The 21,836-nt window shown below is 47.5% G+C and overlaps 1 protein-coding gene across 1 annotated transcript; it reads left to right on the forward strand.

Moving 5' to 3' along the window:
* Nucleotides 1–7,320: 7,320 nt before the first annotated feature.
* Nucleotides 7,321–14,438, forward strand: Gstt4 (glutathione S-transferase, theta 4). The gene is made up of 5 exons (NM_001109675.1): nucleotides 7,321–7,532; nucleotides 8,632–8,719; nucleotides 11,457–11,607; nucleotides 12,662–12,838; nucleotides 14,142–14,438. The coding sequence occupies exons 1-5, from the start codon at nucleotides 7,421–7,423 to the stop codon at nucleotides 14,334–14,336; spliced, it is 723 nt and encodes a 240-aa protein (NP_001103145.1). The 5' UTR covers nucleotides 7,321–7,420; the 3' UTR covers nucleotides 14,337–14,438.
* The last annotated feature ends 7,398 nt before the right edge of the window (nucleotides 14,439–21,836 follow it).

Below are 21,836 nucleotides of genomic sequence, written 5' to 3' on the forward strand. Positions count from 1 at the left end.
ACCAGGTAACCTCACCTGAGCTCAGAGCAACCATACAAGCTTCCTTTCCTGTCCCTGGCTGTCAGTAATAGCGGCCCCTTATAGGTTCTCTCAGATTTTGCAACTGTTCCCTCCCGGCTCAGGGCCTCAGGGCAGGTCAGTGGTATGACACCCCCCCCCCCACTCCCCTTACTAGTGTCTGAAGAATGGAAAGGCAGCTATGGTATGGTGGAAGGACAGCTGTGCAGGTGGGTTTTAGATCTCAGCTCCTTCAGGTTAACTCTCTCCTCCAGAAATCCGGTCACACCCTCTGAGCGCTTGCTTCAAGAGAATTGACTAATGACACAAGCTGTGACCTTGGCAGCCAGTCTTAGTTTGCTTTTCGTTGCTGTGAGAGATACCATGATCAAAAGAAGTTTGGGGAGAAAAGGGTTGATTTCCTCTGCCTTGTAGTCCACCATCCAGGGAAGTCAGGGCAGGAACTCAAAAACAGGAATCTGGAGGCAAGACTTGAACAGCACAGGCCATGGAAGAACACGGCTTACAGGTTTGCCCTCACGGCTTGCTCGGTTTGATTTCTTACAGTACCTGGACCACTTGCCTAGGTGTGCAACCGCCCATGGTGGGCTGTGCTCTCCCACATCGATCATCAAGAAAATGACCCACAGACTTACTTTCATACAGGCCAATCTGACTGAAGCATTTTCTCAGTTGAGGTGCCCTCTATCCAGATGACTTTAGTGTATGTCAAGTTGACACCCCTTCCCCCAAATCCTCAAACCAACCAAAACAAAAAAACAAAACCCTAACCGTTTTACAGATCTTTTTCCACAGAGCTGAGTGTTTTCCCTCCCCCTTGCAACTACAGTTCTCTGATAGGCTGATGTAAAAGAAATCTGACTTTTATCTAGTACCTCTCTTCCTTCCATGTGACCCAGACCATCTGAGGTAGAACCTACCCCATCTGGGAAGCCCGTAAAAGCAAGAAGCTCCTCTCTGATACTGAGATTGAAGACTCCCTCTCCCATCAAAGGCTCATCATGAGGCTTACAATAGAAAGGTGTAAGTCTCCTAATACTCTGGGAACTGACTTGTCTGGGTCTCTCTCTTAAGGAACTCTGGCATGCTACCTACGTCTCTCCTAATGAAGTTCTTCCTCCAGTGGGGCTCCCCCACCCCCTTCCAACCTGCAATATCTGAAGTGCAATTTCATCTTGGCATCTTTCCCACAAGCTCTGGGACATTTTTATTTATCATATAGGCGAGGTATGAGTAAGCAGAGATCTCTATTGTGCAGAATTGTCTTGGGAGGTACTCCAGCCTTGTCCTCGGGGCCTCTGAGAGGGTGAAGGGATACTTGTCAACTTGACCCAAGCTAGAGTCATCTGGGAAGAGGGCACCTCAGCAGAAACAATGCCTCCATTAGATAGGCCTGGACAGAAGTAAGTCTGAGGGTCATTTTCTTATTTTCTTTCTTTTTTTAAAAAAGATTTTATTTATTTAATATATATGAGTACACTGTCGCTGTCTTCAGACACACCAGAAGAGGGCATCGGATCCCATTACAGATGGTTGTGAGCCACCATGTGGTTACTGGGAATTGAACTCAGGACCTCTGGAAGAGCAGTCAGTTCTCCCAACCTCTGAGCCATCTCTCCAGCCCCATTTTCTTATTTTCAGTTATTCTTGTTCTTGTTCTTCTTTTTGTTCTTCTTGTTCTTGTTCTTCTTGTTCTTGTTCTTGTTCTTCTTCTTCTTCTTCTTTTTTTTTTTTTTTTTTTGGTTCTTTTTTTCGGAGCTGGGAACCGAACCCAGGGCCTTGTGCTTCCTAGGTAAGCGCTCTACCACTGAGCTAAATCCCCAGCCCCTTTTTTCCTCCTCCTCCTCTTCCTCCTCCTCCTCTTCCTCCTCCTCCTCCTCTTCCCCCCCCCTCCTCCTCTTCCTCCTCCTCCTCTCCCTCCTCCTCCTCCTCTTCCTCCTCCTCCTCCTCTTCCCCCCCTCCTCCTCCTCTTCCTCCTCCTCCTCTTCCTCCTCCTCTTCCTCCCCCTCCTCCTCCTCCTCCTCCTCCTCCTCTTCCTCCCCCTCCTCCTCCCCCCCCTCCTCCTCCTCCTTCTTGACTTTGTTCCAGTCCCCTCTTTGTGTAGGAGTAGTGCAAATCCAAGGTCTCAAACTTTGGATTAAGGGCCATCAGCATGACATGGGGCTGCTGTGCCCAAGTGCAATATGGGCCAGGAGCTTCTGGCACATCTGACCATGCCAGACCAGGGCCCAGATTCCTACTCCCAGGCTTCAGTGGGTGACCCCTTGTTCTGTTGGACCTGCCTACATGCTTTCATGAGTCAGATTCTGTTTGCCTGGGCTCTGGGCCAACTCTGGCTCCTAGCCCAGGCCCTCCTCCTCCACTTTGGAACAGCTAGTTGATTGTGTTCCCCATGGTTTCCAGATCAGTGCCTATCTTCAGAAAGAACCTAGGGCCTAGCCAAGTTTCAGCCCTGCACCTGTGTCCTGGTTCCTCATTCCAGGGACAGTAGCCACAAACATGTTACTTGGTCACAGTGCCTGTCTTAGGATTTCAATTGCTGTGATGAAACACCATGGCCAAAAAGCAAGGTAGGAGAGGGAACGTTTATTCAGCTTACACTTCCACAACACTGTTCATTATCACAGGAAGTCAGGACAAGAACTCACACAGAGTAGGGACCTGGAGGCAGGAGCCAAGGCCACGGTGGAGTGAGTGCAGCTCACTGGTCTGCTCAGCCTGCTTCCTTATAGAACCCAGGACCCCCAGCTCAGGGATGGCAGCGCCCATAGTGGGCTGGGCCTTCCCCCATCAATCACGCATTAAGGAAATGTGCTTTAGGCTTGCCTACAGCCTGACTGATCTTCCGGAGGCATCATCTCATTTCCTCTCTGATGACTCTAGCTTGTCAAATTGGCACAAAAGTAGCCAACACAGTGATCTTGCTTGACACAGTCAGAGTGACAAAAGGATGGGGGTGGGGGGGGTCTTCAATCACCAGGTTGAGCCATAAGCTATTCTTGAAACCATGGAAGATGTCATCCACATACAGCATGAGTGTGTGTGTGTGTGTGTGTGGGTGGTGTGGTATGTGTGTGTGGTGTGGTGTGTGTGTGTGTGTGCGCGTGTGCGTGTGTGTGGTGTGTGTGTGGTGTTGTGTGTGTGTGTGGGGTGTGTGTGTGTGTGTGTGTGGTGTGGTATATGTGTGTGGTGTGGGGTGTGTGTGTGTATGTGTGTGTATGTGTGTGTGGTGTGTGTGTGGTGTGGTGTGTGTGTGGTGTTGTGTGTGTGTGTGGTGTATGTGTGTGTGGTGTGTGCGGGGAGTGTGTGTGTGTGTGTGTGTGGTATGGTATGTGTGTGTGGTGTGGTGTGTGTGTGGTGTTGTGTGTGTGTGTGGTGTGTGTGTGGGGTGTGTGTGTGGTGTGTGTGTGTGTGTGGTGTGGTATGTGTGTGTGGTGTGGTGTGTGTGTGCGCGTGTGCGTGTGCGTGTGCGTGGTGTGGTGTATGTGTGTATGGTATATGTGTGTGTGGTGTATGTGTGTGTGGTGTGTGCGGGGTGTGTGTGTGTGGTGTGGTGTGTGTGGTATGTGTGTGTGTGGTGTGTGCGGGGTGTGTGTGGGTGGTGTGTGTGGTGTGTGTGTGCTGTGTGTGTGGTGTGGTGTGGTGTGTGTGGTATGTGTGTGTGTGGTGTATGTGTGTGGGGGGTGTGTGTGGGGTGTGTGTGTGTGTGTGTGTGTGTGTGTGTGTGTGGCGTGTGTGTGGGGTGTGCATATGTACATGCTTCAATTGTCCATCTCCCAAAGTCTTAACTACTGGTGAGCTTCAGAGTCTGTGAAAAGCGTGGCCAAACTGTGTGTGTGGGCCAGAGAATGACTCTCCCTTCCTCAGGTTTCAGAATGGGGTCCTGCCAGCTTCCCAGGAGGTCTGGGCTAGGAGCCCAGGAAGGCCTGGGTGACTCTGGCTTGCAGCCAGTCCCACACCCTACTCAATCAGCATCTTCTAGTACGGAAGCCAAGCCCTGGCTCCCTTTGCACACAGGAGCTGTCCTCCAGTGTCCACAGTGACTCTGCTGCCCACAGCCCAGCCTTCCACACCACAACAGAAGTGACCAGGCAAAAATAGGCCAAGGGATGTGACCGTGAGCAGCACACTGGTTAAATGGAGAGGTGGCTCAGTGGTTAGAGCACTGACTGCTCTTCCAGAGGTCCTGAGTTCAGTTCCCAGCACCCACATGGTGGCTCACAACCATCTGTCATGAGATCCGATGCCCTCTTCTGGTGTGCCTGAAGACAGCTACAGTGTACTCATATATAATAAATAAATCTTTTAAAAAAATGTTTGGGTATGAGTTCAGCCCTGGTAGTGTTGGGAAACTAATTCCCTTTCTTTCTTTCTTTTTTTTTTCGGAGCTGGGGACTGAACCCAGGGCCTTGCGCTTGCTAGGCAAGCGCTCTACCGCTGAGCTAAATCCCCAACCCCACTAATTCCCTTTCTGTTTGCCAGTTAATCTTGTCAGTTTGACTGGATTTAGAAATATCTAGGAAACAGGTTCTTGGAGAGTCTGTAAAGGGATTTCCTAAATATGAATGGCTTGGTCTCATCGGATAGGCTCCAAGACAGTGAGAAAAGAAGAACACAAATAACTATCTTTTTCTGCTCTGGCTGTAGAAACAATGAAACCAGTTGTCCATGTTTCTACCAACTGGCCTCTATGTAGTCTCCAACTTCACTCTCAACATGCAAACCAGAATAAGCCTCACCTTCTTCTTGTCAATTTATTTATTTTATTTATATAAGTCCACTGTAGCTGTCTTCAGACACACCAGAAGAGGGCATCTGATCCCAGTACAGATGGTTGTGAGCCCCCATGTGGTTGCTGGGAATTGAACTCAGGACCTCTGGAAGAGCAGCCAGTGCTCTTAGTCACTGAGCCATCTCTCCAGCCCACCAAGGCAACTCTTATAAAGACAACATTTAGTTGGGGCTGGCTTACAGGTTCAGAGGTTCAGTCTGTTATCATCACGGCGGGAACATGGCAGCAACCAGGAAGGCATGGTGCAGGAGGAGCCAAGAGTTCTACATCTTCCTCTGAAGGCTGCTAGGAGAAGACTGGCTTCCAGGAAGTTAGGATGAGAGTCCACACCCACAGTGATACACCTGCTCCAACAAAGCCACACCCACTCCAACAAGGCCACACCTACTCCAACAAGGCCACACCTACGCACTCCAACAAGGCCACACCTTCTAATAGTGCCACTCCCTGGGCTGAGCATATACAAACCATTATGGCTTCTTCCAAGTTGTCCTTGTCAACTTGACAAGATGTAGAGTTACCTAGGAGACATGTCTCAGGCCGTGCCTGTGAGGGATTATCTTAATTGAGTTCACTGAAGCGGGAAGACCCACTTGGAAGTGGGTAGTCGTGCTTTGGGCTTGGGTTCCGGACTGAATGAAAATAAATGTGACTTGAGCAGTAGCATTTACAACTCTCTTGTTTCGGACGCCAGGAGCAATAAAACCAGGTGCCTCAAGACACTGCCCCCCATCGATCTCCATGGGCTATGAGACTAAATTAACCTTCCCTTCTTCCCTACCTTGTTTGGCCAAGCATTTATTGCAGCAAAGAGGAAATTAACTAATATAACCATATAGTCTGAAGCCACGTGGCGGCCTCACCATGGATCTCTATTGGCCTTCCTCCACGGCTACCAAGGTGCACAGTGTGATCTATGTTGCTTTACTTGAGGCCAGGACATGTTTGGGCTTCTGCATGGTACAGCCTGGTGGGCTACACTCTGAGCATCCTAGATGTTTCCCCTTTGTTCCCCAACTCCCCCAGTGTTTTAGCTTCCATCACTGTAACCAAATACCCTAAACAGTTAACTTATAGAGAAGAAAGGGGAGCTGAAGAGACGGCTCAACACTTGGCGATGTGTATTGCTTTCCGTAGGGGAGCAGAGTTCAGTTTCTATTGACTAGCTCACAACCCCCTGAAACTCCAGCTCTAGGGATCCTATTCCGTCTTCTGGATTCTGTAGGCATCTCCGCTCATCTGTCGAGGTTTGGTCTGTCGCTGTGTATTGTAAAGCTAAATCCTCTACGGGAAGGTCTAGACTGACGAGTGACTTCTCATGCTTACAAGCATTTGCGGTGCAAACCTTGTCCCTTGATTTAAAACCATGGGTTACATAAAACTGGCCACAGCCAATCACTGGAGAGATTAGAGGTAGGTGGATTTGGAGTGACCTGGTTGGAGGAGAGAGACCAAGGGGAAAGGAGGAAAGAGGAAGCCACCATGGGGGGGGGGAGTTGGGGGCATGGAAGGTGAGCACAGGTCCAGGAGAAACAGCAAGTATCTAAGAATACACCAATGGGGAGGTAGCCAGGCTGGAAGAAGTGTAGATTAGAGGGTTGGGGATTTAGCTCAGTGGTAGAGCGCTTGCCTAGGAAGTGCACGGCCCTGGGTTCGGTCCCCAGCTCCAAAAAAAAAAAAAAAAAAAAAAAAAAAAGAAGTGTAGATTAGAGGTTACCTTTCCCCACCCCCTTAATTGTCAAAGCCAAATAAAATAACCATAGCCTGCATCTCATTTATTTGTAAGACAGTTGGGGTTAAGCTTAAAATGGTTCTACTCCACTTACGCGTGTACTCCTCCACATATACGTAATTTTAAAATAAAAATAGATGTCTAAATAAAAAAATATACACATAGGTATTTTGCCTGCATGTCTGTCCATGCACCCATGCATGCCTGGTGACCACAGAGGCCAGAAGAGGGCATCAGATATTCTGGGATTGGTGTTACAGATGATTGTGAGCTGCCATGTGGGTACTGAGGTTAGAACCCTGGACCTCTGGAAGAGCAGCCAGTGCTTTTAACCACTGGGCCCTCTCCAGCCCCTAAACTTTTTTAAAGGGAAAAAAAAAGATCATTATGGCTTAAAAATTTAAAGGGCTAGGGTCATGCTTGAGTGGGCGGGTCCATTGCTTCCAAGCTGCTGGTGGCAGGGATAGCAGCGATGGGAAGTATGTGTAGCAAAGAGAACTGTTGACCTCATGATCAGGAAGAATTGTCTTTTTCTCATTCCGGACCTGCAAAACCTCTCTTGTCCAATTCTGCAGAGAGGGGCTGGCCCTGGGAGTGCTCAAGCATGGGCCCTTCTCAGATAGATGTCAGCGAGGCTGAGCCATAGAGCACACACAGGGCTATCCCAGCCCTGTGCCACCCTCCAGCTCTCCTTAGAATCTTGGCTATTTTAAGAATTCCAGGTGGCTGGCCTCATAAGAACACCCAGGTAAGGGAGTTCCAGAACGCAGTGTCCTCAGTCAGGTGGGAGAGGGTCTAGAGCCAGGTGCTCAAGTTAGCCACAGGCTGGGTCTGTGGGACACCTGCTGTAAGTGTGGGCCCCCCAAAATCATTTCAACATGGGCCTGGAGCTCTACATGGACTTGCTGTCAGCACCTTGCCGCGCCGTCTACATCTTTGCCAGGAAGAATGGCATCCCCTTTGACTTCCAGTTTGTGGATCTATTAAAAGGTCAGTTCCAGCATTGCCGGGAAGCTTGGCACTGCCAGGGTACCCAGTGAAAGTGTTTCTGAGGATCAAAGGTTAGAGAGGCAAGCAGAAGTGAAACAGATACCAAGGTGATCAGGCCTTCTAGTCTACGTTTGCTAGTCACCAAGAATGAATATCTCCCTGTTGGGATGAACAGGACCTTTGGGGGTAAAGGAAGGAGGGATGCTAGCAGAGACTAAGATTCTCAGGCTAGAGTTTTTGCCATCATCTCTGGAGATCTCAAATCTTGTTTATCTGTAGCGCCCACCAACTAGGCTGGTGAAGGACACCGATCCACAGGTCTACACGCAACAGTGTGTATGTTACTCAGCCTGTGCGCCCTCCCTCAGCCTGTGCCTGCCCTCAGTCTGTGTCCACCCTCTTGCGGCCTGTTCTCACCCATTCCCAGTGTTCAGACTTGCTCTGGGACTAGGATTGTGGCTCAGTGATCAAGCACTTGCCTAGCATGCCACACGCAAGATCCTGGGTTTGATCACCAGCTCATGAGTGTGCACACACACATGCACAGATTCAAAAGGGGAAGAAAGGGAGGAGGAGAAAGAAGTACGAAAAAAGTATATACTAAGGGTTCCACAGACCCGCGTACCCCATGGAAGGATCAGTGGATTGGGATCTCAAACACTGAGGGTTCTCTAAAAGCTCAGCTTGTAGAGACACAGACTCTAGACTAAAGAGATCTGGGAGCTGTAGAAATGGAAGAGATGTGGTGCCCCCCTCCCTCCAGGGTTTCCTCATACAAACAGTTGGCCAGGAACAGTTAATGTTCCTACCTGAGGTTGATACTCCAGTTGTGGCTCAGACATGGAGTGAAGGCTGAACCTTCTGGAAGCCAAGGGATTGTCCTGATCCCTGGGGAGGGGAGGTCACAAGGTCTGGGGTTCGAGAATCTGGGAGGAGGAATTTTAATCCTGGTCCCTGTGATACCTCTGCTTTCTCCTGTGACCTGGGGTGAGCCATGTGGTCTTTGGGGCCGAGGTCTCTCCCCTTTGTCTCTAGAAGCCCAAGTTCTCTCTTTTTTTTCTGGGGTCTCCAAAGCCCCAGACCCTCCCTGCCCCCTCAGGTCACCATCATAGCAAGGAATACATCGAAATCAACCCCTTGAGGAAGGTTCCCAGCCTCAGAGATGGCAAGTTCATCTTATCTGAAAGGTAAGGGCCCTGCCACCATTTCTGCTCCTTCGGGGAGACTCATTGGGAGCATATTTATTTATTTGTGTATTTCTTTATTTACTGAGATGAGGCAAGGTCTCTCTACGTAGTCCTGGTTGGCGTGGAATTCACTATGTAGACAAAACTGGCCTCAGACTCAAGATATCTATCTGTTCTCCATATCCTGTGTTTTGGGATTAAAGATGTGCAGCAGCAGGCCTGGCCTGTTCATTTATTTTTAAGATATAGAAAAATTTGTGTACACACACAGCACATTCATTTAAACACACACACACACACACACTCAGAGCAATCCATTTATACACACACACACAGAGAACAATCCATTTACACATACACACACATCACATCCATTTATGTACACACACACACAGAGTAATCCATTTATACATACACACATCACATCCATTTATGTACACACATACACACAGCACATCCATTTACGTATACACACACATACACACATACAGAGCACATACATTTATGCACACACACATACACAGAGCAATCCATTTACACACACACAGCACATCCATTTATGTATACACACACATACACACACAGAGCACATACATTTATACACACACACACACACACACAGCACCTCCACCTCCCAGCTTCTGCAGCTAATCCACTCTACCCCATTCTCACCTCTCCACTTTGCTCCTCTTCCTTTCAAACACCCCAGCACTTTACCTATGAAAGCTTATGAACATCCTGTGAAGCAATGAAGAGTCTAGAACATACATCACCCACATACCGTTATGACAGCAAATCGACTTATCAGCCCTTTCCAGATTTCATCCATACTCAGCTCACGTTCGTCTGATTGATTGCATCATAAATATTTTCCTGGTCCTTCCTTCCCCCCTCCCCCTTTCCTCCTCCCTCCCCTCTCTCTCTCTCTCTCTCTCTCTCTCTCTCTCTCTCTCTCTCTCTTCTTGCCCCATGCGCGCACACACACACACACACATTTATTTTATGAGTATGAGTATTTTTCCTGCATGCGTATGTGTGCCCCGTGCATGCCTAGTCAGAAGAGCTCATCAGATCTCCTGGAACTGGAGTTACGAATGGTGCGAGCCACCACGTGGGTGCTAGGAACCATACCAGGGTCCTCTGTGACAGCCCTTAACCGTTGAGCAACCGCTCCAGTCTGTCTTAAGTCCCTCTTTAACTGTTCCCAGTCTTAGTCTGTTTTGGGTTGCTGTGACTGAATATGGTGGTGTGGGTGGATTGGGCAGAGCAGGAGGCTGACTTTGGCCCTCGAGGCTGAAAAGCCCAAGAAAGTGGAACTGGTACCAGCTTAGCATCTACTAAGGGCCTTCCCTTTGGGTCCTAGCAACACAGAGAGGACAACACGGTGAGCAATCAAGGGAGCCAGAGTGTGTTTGTTGTATAACAAAGCCACCTGTGACAAGCTGATAACCTAATAATTATCTTAGCCACACGTGAGTCAATCTGCCCTTGTGGGAAGCCAATGTCTGTCTGAGTTTTAGTGAGGACATTCAAACCCTCTCAGACCCTGTTGATTTTTAAATATACTTATTATTTATTTATTTATTCACTTTACATCCCACTCACTGCCCCCTTCCAGTCACCCCCCCACACACACACAATCCTTTTCCCATTCCCCCTCCCCTTCTCTGAGCACATGGGAGCCTCTTCCTCCCTGGTCCTGGCACTTCAAGTCTCTGCTAGGCTAGATACTTCCCCTCCCACTGAGGCCAGACAAGGCCCAGCTAGTAGAACATATCCCATGTACAGGCAACAGCTTGCGGGATAGTCCCTGCTACACTTGTTCCAGACCCACATGAAGACCAAGCTGCACATCTGTCACGCATGTGGAGGGAGGCCTAGGTCCAGCCCGTGTATGTTCTTCAGTTGGTGCTAACCCCCAATGTAATAAAAACTAAACAAACAAGCAAACCGCTTGGTTTTGCTTTTCACTGGCCTCTTTGTGCGTTTGTTGTTAATGATGGGCACTGGCTTTTCTGTCCTGTGGTGTCTCCTACATTGTCAAGTGAGCGAGCTTGGGCCATCCCTCCCTCTGAAGCCTTCTCCTGTAGCCTTTTCTCCCCTTCTACCTCATCCCTCACCCATCCCTGAGAGACCAATACCTCTTGTCCTGTCATTGCTCCAGCTAACACCTAGGCTTCCTGGGGTTTATTCTATCTCTTCTAACTGGAGGGATGGACCCTCTCAGCCCTCATGATCTTAAAGATTAAGTTTAGGGGCTGGAGAGATAGCTCTGCAGCTAAGAGCACTGGCTGCTCCACCTGGGGATCAAACTCCCATCTCCCGGTATGGGCATCAGACACACAAGCGATGTCCAGACGTACACAGGGGGAAAACAACTCATACACAATAACTAAAAATTAAAAGATATTTAAGTCTAAACTCCTGAAGCATCTCTGGCAGTCCTTCTGCACTCCCTACGACCCAGATTGTCTCTCCAGCCACATGTTCCCACTCTCCAGGTGTTCCTTGCTCCCGCTGGAACCTCGACATTCATCAATCCCTCTCCCCCCTTCAGGTCTTCCTCCCAGTCTTGCTATCTGACTAACCTGATAGCTAGGGGCAGACATTTTAGAACCCTTCCGGTTCCTCCTTTCCGGTCCCTCCTTTCCCTAGTGAATCCGGCCACGCTGGGGGGTGGTGTCCGGGCTCTCAGAAGGTCCAAACAGTGCCTCTCACTGACTTGCCCTTTCTCTAGCGTGGCTATCCTCTGCTACCTATGCCGAAAGTACAGCGCGCCTTCTCACTGGTATCCGCCAGACCTGCACATGCGTGCCCGTGTGGACGAGTTCATGGCGTGGCAGCATACAGCTATTCAGGTGCCCATGAGTAAGATACTGTGGATCAAGGTGAGCAGGGCCAAGCCTGGGGCTCAGGAACAGGGGAAAACCTCAAGTCCAGTCCTGGTCCTGCCGAATAAGCCTCGTTTTTCCTAATCCCATACCTACCTACCTTACAGCGCTGAGAGTGTGGAATTAACTGTTAAATAGGAGAAAATATTATACCAAAGGAGAAGGGTAACCAGGAAGGGCCAAGACAGCATTCAGAAAATTTCGTTTAAAAACAAAACAAAACAAAAAACATTTATTTTATGTATGAAGACACTGTTGCTATCTTCAGACCGACCAGAAGAGGGCATCAGATCCCCTTAAAGATGGCTGTGAGCCACCATGTGGGTGCTGGGAATTGAACTCAGGACCTCTGGAAAAGCAGCTAGTGCTCTTAACCGCTGAGCCATCTCTCCAGCTCCAAAACTCTGTCCTTGAATTAGCGAATCTCAGTCAATTGATAGGTGGCAGGCAACCAACACACGTCTATCCCTAGTTTTCATTTTCTCCTTGTGTGTTTTTGTTTTTTAAGGCCATTTTCCACTGCTATAATAAGATGCCGCAGGCCGGGTAACGTATGAAGAAGAGAGGTTTATCTAGCTCATAGTTCCGGAAACAGGCAGTCCAAACAGCATGTCACCAGCTCTAGAGAGGGCCTCCTAACAGCTGCTATCACAGTGGAAGCGAGCGCTAAGACAGGAAGGCAGAACTGGGGCAGGGCACCGGTCTTACTCTAATAATAGCTTGCGCTTCTAAGTATTATCCGTGTCCACCTCAGTCCGTTCTGAGGGCAGCACCCCCCAGGTAGACTCCATGCTTAAAAGATTCCCTCCAGTCTCACATCACCGGGAGGACTGGACGCCCGACGCAAGCGAGACACACTCAAACCGCGGGACTCCTTGTTACCCTCCACACCCTTTTGAACACGTGGCCCCTTGGTAATTGCCGCTTGCAAATGGCCCGAATCAGTTTACATCCTTGGAACTGCGCAAGCTCTGCCTAGCAGATGGGGCTACAGAAGCCTCGCAGGGGGCAGGTACCGCCTCTATGCCTGTCCTCTTCTCTTCCTGGCCAGTTGATAATTCCAATGATCACGGGTGAGGAGGTTCCTACCGAGAGGTTAGACAAGACACTGGATGAGGTGAACAAGAACATAAAACAATTTGAGGAGAAGTTTCTGCAGGACAAGTTGTTCATCACTGGGGACCATATCTCACTGGCCGACTTGGTGGCACTGGTGGAGATGATGCAGGTATGGGGGAGGGGCAAGTCTGGGAAGAGGGGAAGTGTTTATGGGAACAGGAGTAGAGTAGGCGATCCTGGGCTCACTTGGAAGTGACAGGGGGGAAAAAAAAACAAACCATAGGTTTCGAATCAGGGAGTATCGTGATCGTGGAATTTTAATAAGGATTCCATGGTATGGGGAGGAACATGAGGGTTACAGAGGAAAACATGGCACCCTAGGTAAGATCCCAGATGCCGCTTCTCCTTCTGGTCTCTTCCCAGAAGTGTGCTTGGGTTATGTATTCCCCAGTTTACTCTTTTCTGGAGCTCCAAAAACAGTATCATAAGGTGTCTCTCCCAACCCTGAGTCTGAGCCGAGGACGCCACTGTGCACTGGAGGCAAACCTAGGAGAGTGCTAGCTTCAATTCTGAGCTACCTGGTGTGTTCAGGAGAGCTGATCTAGACACTTTTGAATGTCCTTTTCTTTTTCTTTTTCTTTTTTTATAAGCTTGCATTTTTTTTTTTTTTTTTTTTTTTTGGTTCTTTTTTTCGGAGCTGGGGACCGAACCCAGGGCCTTGCGCTTCCTAGGTAAGCGCTCTACCACTGAGCTAAATCCCCAGCCCCCTGCATTTTTTTTTAAAAGACTAAAAATTAAGGGGTTGGGGATTTAGCTCAGTGGTAGAGCGCTTGCCTAGGAAGCGCAAGGCCCTGGGTTCGGTCCCCAGCTCCGAAAAAAAAGAACCAAAAAAAAAGAGAAAGAAAGAAAAAAAAAGAGAGTGAGGCGTGGGCAAACAGCCCCTTTAAAAAAAAAAAGACTAATTAATTATTATATGTAAGTACACAGTCACTGTCTTCAGACACACCAGAAGAGGGCATCGGATCTCTTTACAGATGGTTGTGAGCCACCATGTGGTTGCTGGGATTTGAACTCATGACCTCTGGAAGAGCAGTCAGTGCTCTTAACCGCTGAGCCGTCTCTCCAGCCCCCAGCCCCAGTTCTTAATGAGGCAGTTAAACTGCTAAGCAAGCCTCCTCTTATTGCCCTTGTGCCTATTAACAGAAAGAGCGACATGGTGTGTGTTGGGAAGTTGAGCTCCATTCCTGTGGAAATAAGGGCTTTCTCTGGAAGAAGGCCAGACACACAGAGTAGCGCTAGCTACCTGGGTCAGGAGTTCTTATCCTGGAGCAGACTTTTCTATGCCTGCTTCACCTAGACTGCATAGCTTAGACAACTTGCCAAGAAGGGGGCAGCATGTGACTCTTTGCAGAGGCTGGTAGGCCAGCTGGTTGCTATGGTGACCACATCTTTCGTTTTTTGTTTATCCACAGCCAATGGGAACTAACCACAATGTCTTCATCAGCTCCAAGCTTGCAGAATGGAGAATGCGGGTGGAGTTAGCCATCGGTTCTGGCCTCTTCTGGGAGGCTCATGACAGACTGGTGAAGTTGCCAAGCTGGGACTGTTCGACACTGGACCCTTCGATCAAGATGAAGATCTGTGAGTTTCTGCAGAAGTATAAGTGATACCAGAGGGCATTTGTTCTGCAGAGGCCAGCTGTCTCCGCCTTTTGAGCCTTTTCTCCTAGGGAAGGCACTAAGAAACATACTGTTCCTTTACCTAATAAAACAAAAAGAACTGGGACAGCCGTGGCCATTATTGGGACAGTTGGTGTCAGCAAAGAGCCTGGTGTGGGAGCAGGAGGTAGTCACGAGTCACCTTAGTTTCCAAAAGAATCTAAGGGGTCTCGGAGATGGCTCAGTGGGTAAACGTACTTGCCTCCTGAGTTCAGATCTCTGCTACCCACACACGAGCCAGGACCACTGGTGCAGGAACAATCCCCAGAGCTCACTAAACAGCCAGCCCAGCTGAAGTGGGAAGCCTCAGACTTATCAAGAGAAATGCTAGCTCAAAAACAAGTTGAACCATGAAAAAGTAAAACAATCGACATCAACTTCTGGGCTCTATATGTGCACACACAACACACACACACACACACACACACATACACACACACACATTCACATAACTCACACACATGCACACACTTCCACACACTCACATACACACCTATACAACATACTTATGCACACACACACTCACACATACACACTCACATATACACATGCACACATGCATACACACACACTCTCACACATCCACATGCACACACACCCGCACACACTCTCACACATCCACACACACTCCCCCACACACATACTCACGCACATACTCTCACACATGCATACCTTCACAAAACACACTCATACACATACTCTCTCACACATACACATGCACACACATACACACCCTCACACACACATACACAAAGGACACACTCTCGCACACATACACATTCACACGACACACTCATACACACACTAACCCATACTCTCACACATACATATGCACAGACACGCATGCACACATACAACACATACACAAAAGACTGCAAAAGTCAAAGAGTGTATATGATTACATTTTTGTTAATGGTCGGCAACTTCAATACCTCCTTTCAAAAACAGAATAGAATAACGAGACAGAATAATAGAATGACAAGAGATAGAGTGGACTTAATAGTTTTCTCAGATTCATATGGAATAGCCATCAGAGGACACTGTTTTTGGTTATAAATAGGAAGATTGAAATAATGAAACTATTTCCTCTGAATATAATATATTGAAATCAGGCATCATTGGCAGGGCCAATAAAACGGCACAGCAGATAAAGGAGCCTGCAGCCAAGCCCAGTGACCTAAATTCAATCCCTGAGACCCCTAGGGTTGAAGAAGAGAACAAATTTTCAAAAGTTGTCCTCTGACCGTGCATAACTACATGTACACACACACACACACACACACACACAGAGGAACACACACACACACAAAGTAAACATTAAAAAAAAACTCCAAAAAGGAATCGGCAACAGAAGGAAGAAGACTGGGTGTGTTGGGGGGTCTAGGGAGATCATCGTATAGACACGAGAATCCCAGTTCAGATCCCCAGCATCCAAAATAGAAGCTGGGTGTGTCAGTGCTGTGCTGTATGCCAGAGGCAGGAGGATGGATGGGCTCACAGGCCAGCTAGTCTGGTTGAATTGAATAACTTTTGGTTCAGTGAGAAGCCTGTCTCAAACAAACAAACAAACAAAAAAGATGAAGTGGTTGAAAAAGACACCAGATGTGAACCTTCACATACGTGACATGCATATGCACACATGAACACACACATGCATACACACACATCACCTCAGACACACACAGATAGACTGACAGAGAGAGACAGGAGGAGGGAGAGGGAGGGAGGGAAGGAGGGAGGGAGTGAGGGGGGGGAGAGAGAGAGAGAGAGAGAATGTTCACAATTCTATAGAATTTAAACAACACATCTACACAAACTGATCAAAGAAAAATCACAGGGAAATTAGTGTCTTGGAAAAATAAAATGAAAGGAAACCCCAAAAACTTATGAGACACAGAATAAGCAATGCTAAGCAGAAAATGTATAGCTGTACACACACACACACACACACATACACACACACACACACGTATATATGTGGCATGATTTGGGGGCTGGAAAGATGGTTTAGAGGTTAAGAACATTGGCTGCCAATTCCAGCAATTTCCAGCACCCACATGGCAGCTTACAACTGCTTGTAGTTCCAGTTCCCAGGCTGTCTGATACCTTCCCACAGACATAGATGCAGGCAAAAACCCCAATCAATAGTATCAACAGGGGGGCTGGGGATTTAGCTCAGTGGTAGAGCGCTTGCCTAGCAAGCGCAAGACCCTGGGTTCGGTCCCCAGCTCCGGAAAAAAAGAAAGAAAGAAAGAAAAAATATCAACAAATAAAGTATCTCTATTTTTTATTTCTTGATTTTCTCAAGGCAAGGTTTCTCTGTGTAGCCTTGGCTGTCCTGGAACTTGCTTTGTAGACCAGGCTAGACTCAAACTCATATCCCAAGTGCCGGGATTAAAGGCATGTACCACCACCGCCATGCTCAATTATTTATTAAAAAAAAAAAAAAGGCATGATCTGGGCCTGCGGAAAAGGCTCTTGTGAAATCAGTCAGTGATATTGCGAGACTCCACTTCTACCTGAAACGATCACATTGACAGAATATATTGATGGTTTGGGGGATGAAAAAAGTTAATTATTTTTAATTATATTTCTCTCTGTGTTCATATGTGTTCATATGTGCATGTCCTTTGTGGGTACCTTATGGAGTCCAGAAGAGAATCAGATCCCTAGGTAGCAGTTCTGAGCTACTTGGTATGGGTGCTGGGAAGCCAACTCCAGTCCCCAAAAGAGCACTTCCTTTCCCTAACCACTGAGCCACATCTACAGCCCTGAGGATCAGTGTTTAGTGAGTGTAATGTTTCCATTCTGTAGAATCTGTAGCGATCTGTCACATAACATTGGGATACACCAAAACACATTAATTCCATGCTAAATGTTCTGGTCACAATCAAGCAAAATAAAGAGAAACATATATAAAAGGTACAAGTGAACCAGACATAGTGGCTAATGCTTTAATTCTCAGCACTTGGGAGGCAGAGGTGGGGAATCTCCTTGAGTTCCAGGTCAGCCTGGTCTACAGAGCTCCAGAACAGTCAAAGCTACTTAGTGAGATCCCGTCTCAAAGACAACAATGAAAGAAAGAAACAAAATATTATGAGTTACCCTTAATTGTACCCTATTGTACAATTGAGAAGAGAGTCATGACTGTTGGTTTTCATTTCAATTAGCCACAAATTAGAGTCACCTGAATAAGAAGTCGCAGCTGAAGGGCTGTCCTAATTGTCTCAATAACTGTGGGAAGACCCTAATTGTGGACTGCACCTTCTGGAAGCAGCCCAGATTAAAAGGGCGGGCGTGTTAGCATTTTCCTTCCCTGCTGAGTTGATCCTCCCGCCCCCCCCCCCCCCGCCCCGGTTACCAATGATGGATGATGCTGATTCCTTCGACGATGATTATTATAGTCAGCATTTGCAGCCTTCCATTGCTGACCGGGGACCAGCACCACTCCAGGAACCCTTCAAACTTTAGCTAACATATTGGGACAGGTGGACTGACCTGACCGAGCAGCACTGGGTCAGCCTCTCCATAGACAGAGAGCCACTGTGGGAATACTGCTGTTGCTGACATATCCAGTCACAAGGCTCCAAGCGACTATCAGGTTTCAGCCTGTTGGATGGGAGCCAACTGTGGTTACTGTTTCAACATAAGCCAATTTAAGAGATTCTTTTAATATACACATATATTTGATCTGTCCTGTTCTTACAGAGAACCCAATACCAGAGGAAAACTTTCTTTGTTAAGCCATGGTCTGTAATACATACCCGGGCACAGGAAGACCCAGGTTCATGGACTAGAATACATTGTAGCAGTCTAAAGCCCTTCCCACATCTTGGGCTTTGGGAATGGCTGTTTTGTATTTGGTAATTTTTTTTTTTTTTTTTGGTTCTTTTTTTTCGGAGCTGGGGACCGAACCCAGGGCCTTGCGCTTCCTAGGTAAGCGCTCTACCACTGAGCTAAATCCCCAGCCCCTCTGGTGATCTTTTACCATTCAATTTGACTGGCCACTTTAAGAGCAGCTGAGTTAGTGATTGTCACAGAAATTTGCAGCAGGCCTTTAGCTGTGACTATTGTCATGGATACCCCAGGGGCAGACACACAGAGAAGGAAACACTGGGGGACTCTGGGGCTTTCAGGGACAAGCTAGGCTCTCAGACTTTGAGGTGAATTTAACCAGATGAGTCAGTTTCCTGACAATTAAGGTTCCAATTCAGTGGTATAGGGCTTGGGGCTTTGTTTTGTTTTGCTTTTCTTTTCTTCCCTTTTCTTCTTTTACACCTTTCTCCCCTCCTTCCCTGCATATATTTGCCCATCAAACTTTTATTTCTGATGTGAAGGAGAGGAAATAATCAACAAAGAAAACTTGCAAAAATTATTTAATGCGTGCCTATAAGACAGACTAGTAAAGCAGGGTTCTGACTTACATTCTGCCATTGTGACAAATGCTATGACGAAGAAGCATCTTGGGGAGGTGAGGGTTTATTTTATCCTACAGGTCATGGCCCCTATTTGATGAGAATGAAGGCGAGTACTCAAGTCAGGAACCTGGAGGTAGGAACCAAAGCAGAAAGTGCGGAGTAGCTCTGCTTACTGCTCAGTTAGCATCATGTGTAACCCAGGCCTGCCGGCCTAGGGTGACACTGCCCGCAGACGACTAGGCCCTCCTGTGTCAGTTAACCACTAAGAAATTGCCCCACGGACATGGCCACCAGCCAATCTGACTGAGGCAATTCTTCAGTTTGAGGGCTCCCTCTTTCCAGGTGAACCTATGCCTGTATCAGGTAAGATGGGTGAAGCTATGACAGTTCTCAAAACCATGTGATATAAATGTATTTTAAAACAGGAAAACATGTTCAGATAGCACAGGGAAAAGAAGATTGCAGAAATGTACCCTCTGCCACCACACATTTAAACACACAAAACACAGAAAACACACACATACACACACGTACATACACACATACATATATACACACTAACATACATATACACACATACACAAATACATGCTCATACATATATACACATGCACACACATGCACACACATATATACATACCCACATACACATACACACATATATATACACACATATACATACCACACATACATACACCACACACATATATACACACATATATACATGTAAACACACATGCACAAATACCACACATACACACACCACACACACACACACACACACACACACACACACACACACACACACACTAATATCTGGCAGACTCCAAAAAGTTACCTCTGAGTAATGGAGTTAAAGCTGTTTTTATTTGTTTGTTTGTTTGTTTGTTTGTTTGTTCATTCTGTGCTGTTGATATAAAAACTACAGGTCTTGTCTTTACACCAACAAGAAAAAGTTTACTCTGGAGCCATTCTGAGTAAACATGGTCCAGAAATACAGATCTAGGACCCCAAATTCCATGTTCCAACATGAAATCAGTTTCATAATTTCACATAATAAAGACAGTCATGAAAATCAAGCAAGTTAAAAATGTATTGGTGGGTACATGAGAGAGGAGGCTCCCGTGAGACAGGGGAAGCTTTTCTATGGGCCTGGCGTGCTATCTGATAACAATCTTAGCTTTTAGTTGGTAGAAGCTAGGGGTTGCCTAGGTTAATAGATTTCAAAAAGCTCTTTTAGTATTAGAAGCTAGTTCAGACGCAGAGGTTGGCAAGGAATGGGTGTTCTGGAGGCTGAAGACATCACAAGGAACAGCCTAGGGACTCCAACATTCTGATCTTCCATGGTGCTGAAATTCTAGTCAGTCAGTCAGTCAGTCAGTCAGTCAGTCAGTCAGTGAGTCGGTTTCTCCTAAACAGCTTCTTTCCAGCTTTGTTCACTCTGTTTCTTTTGGTTTTGATGAAAAGGTGCTTTATATACAACTCCGTGTGTGTACATGCGTGTGTGTGCTTGTGTGTGCGCACATGTGCATGCGTGTGTGCATGCGTGTGTATGTGAATGCATGATTGTGTGCATGCGTGGGCGTGAGTGCATGTGTGTGCATGCTAGTGTATGTGTGTACACATGCATGTGTGTGCATGAGTGTGTATATGTGTGTGCGCACAATTGTGTGTGTGCACGCACGTGTGCACATGTCCAAGTGCTCGCTGCCTGCTCTGGGTTGGTGCCCCTCACAGATGTTTTTCTAATGAGTCTCTTGCCCTGACAGTCCCTTGAAGGCTTCTGTAGCAAACTGAACAAGACTTCCCTTAGGCGTCATCTGCCTTTTCTCCCACTGAGCAACAGGGCAGCGCAAAGACATTCCTTTCCCCAAGGGCGAACAGATAAAACTCAACATCTGCTCCAGGTCCCAGGTCTCAGCTCGCTTGTTGCGGGCCTCTCCATGGAGCCTCTCCCGGTAGCCAGGCCTGCTACTAATCTTGCTAGGTGAGTTTCTCAGCTCTTTTAGACATTGGCCTTTTAACTCCTGCCAGGCCTTCAAGAAGTCTGCCTTTCCCCACCCCCTAAAGTCCTGTGTGTGTGTGTGTGTGTGTGTGTGTGTGTGTGTGTGTGTGTGTGTACCCGTGCACACGCATTGGACTCCAGATCTCAACTCTCCAGGTTCCCACAGGTGTGGAACTTAATCTGGATCTCAGGTGTTCTGTACATAAAGAAATATGGTATCCAAGGGACCTCATCTTGCTTTGCCATGAGGGAATCCTTGCCTCTAGCCAAGGATTCAGCCTTACTAGGATGGTGCCTTGACCCCCCCCCCCCCGTCTCACTTTCTTTCTTTGTTTCTTTCTTTCTTTCTTCCTTCCTTCCTTCCTTCCTCCTTTCTCTTTCTTTCTTTCTTTCCTTCTTTCTCTTTCTTTCTCTCTTTCTTTCCTTCTTTCTTTCTTTCTTTCTTTCTTCCTTCCTTCCTTTCTTTCTTCCTAAGATGTATTTCTCTTCATCTGTCTGAGTGTGTACCATGTGTATGCAGGTGCCCACAGGGGCTGGAAGAGAGCATTAGACCTGGAGTCATAGGTGATTGTGTACTGCCTTCAGGTTGTTTACAGAGACATGGGTAAGGGTTTGTATACAGGTACAGGCCACTGTCTTGGTCAGTATTTTACTGCTGTGAGGAGACACCATGACTGTGGCAACTCTCATAAAGGGAAACATTTCATTGGGATTGGCTTGCAATTTCAGAGGTTCAGTCCATTATCATCATGGCAGGGAGCACACAGTATTCAGGCAGACATAGTGTTGGAGAGGAGCTGAGAGTTCTACATCTAGATCCACAGGCAACAGGGAGAGAGACTGAGCCTGGCTTAATTAAGCTTTTACCGGAAGTCCCACACCCGCGGATCCCGGCCCGCAGCAGCTCTCTGCTCCCAAACCCCGTGGGAGAGAGACCTCACCGCCTGGTCAGGTGGGCACTCCTGAGGCTGCAGAGCAGAAGAGACCACCAACACTGCCCACCCCTGCCCACATCCCTGGCCCAAG

This window comes from Rattus norvegicus, chromosome 20 (assembly GCF_036323735.1).
Source record: "Rattus norvegicus strain BN/NHsdMcwi chromosome 20, GRCr8, whole genome shotgun sequence".
Taxonomy (NCBI): domain Eukaryota; kingdom Metazoa; phylum Chordata; class Mammalia; order Rodentia; family Muridae; genus Rattus; species Rattus norvegicus.

Excerpts from the sequence above, each read along its gene's own strand:
- Gstt4 (NM_001109675.1), top strand. The coding sequence starts at position 7,421 with ATGGGCCTGGAGCTCTACATGGACTTGCTGTCAGCACCTTGCCGCGCC. Across the intron at positions 7,533-8,631 it reads GTTTGTGGATCTATTAAAAG|GTCACCATCATAGCAAGGAA; the intron begins GTCAGTTCCAGC and ends CTGCCCCCTCAG. Across the intron at positions 12,839-14,141 it reads CACTGGTGGAGATGATGCAG|CCAATGGGAACTAACCACAA; the intron begins GTATGGGGGAGG and ends GTTTATCCACAG.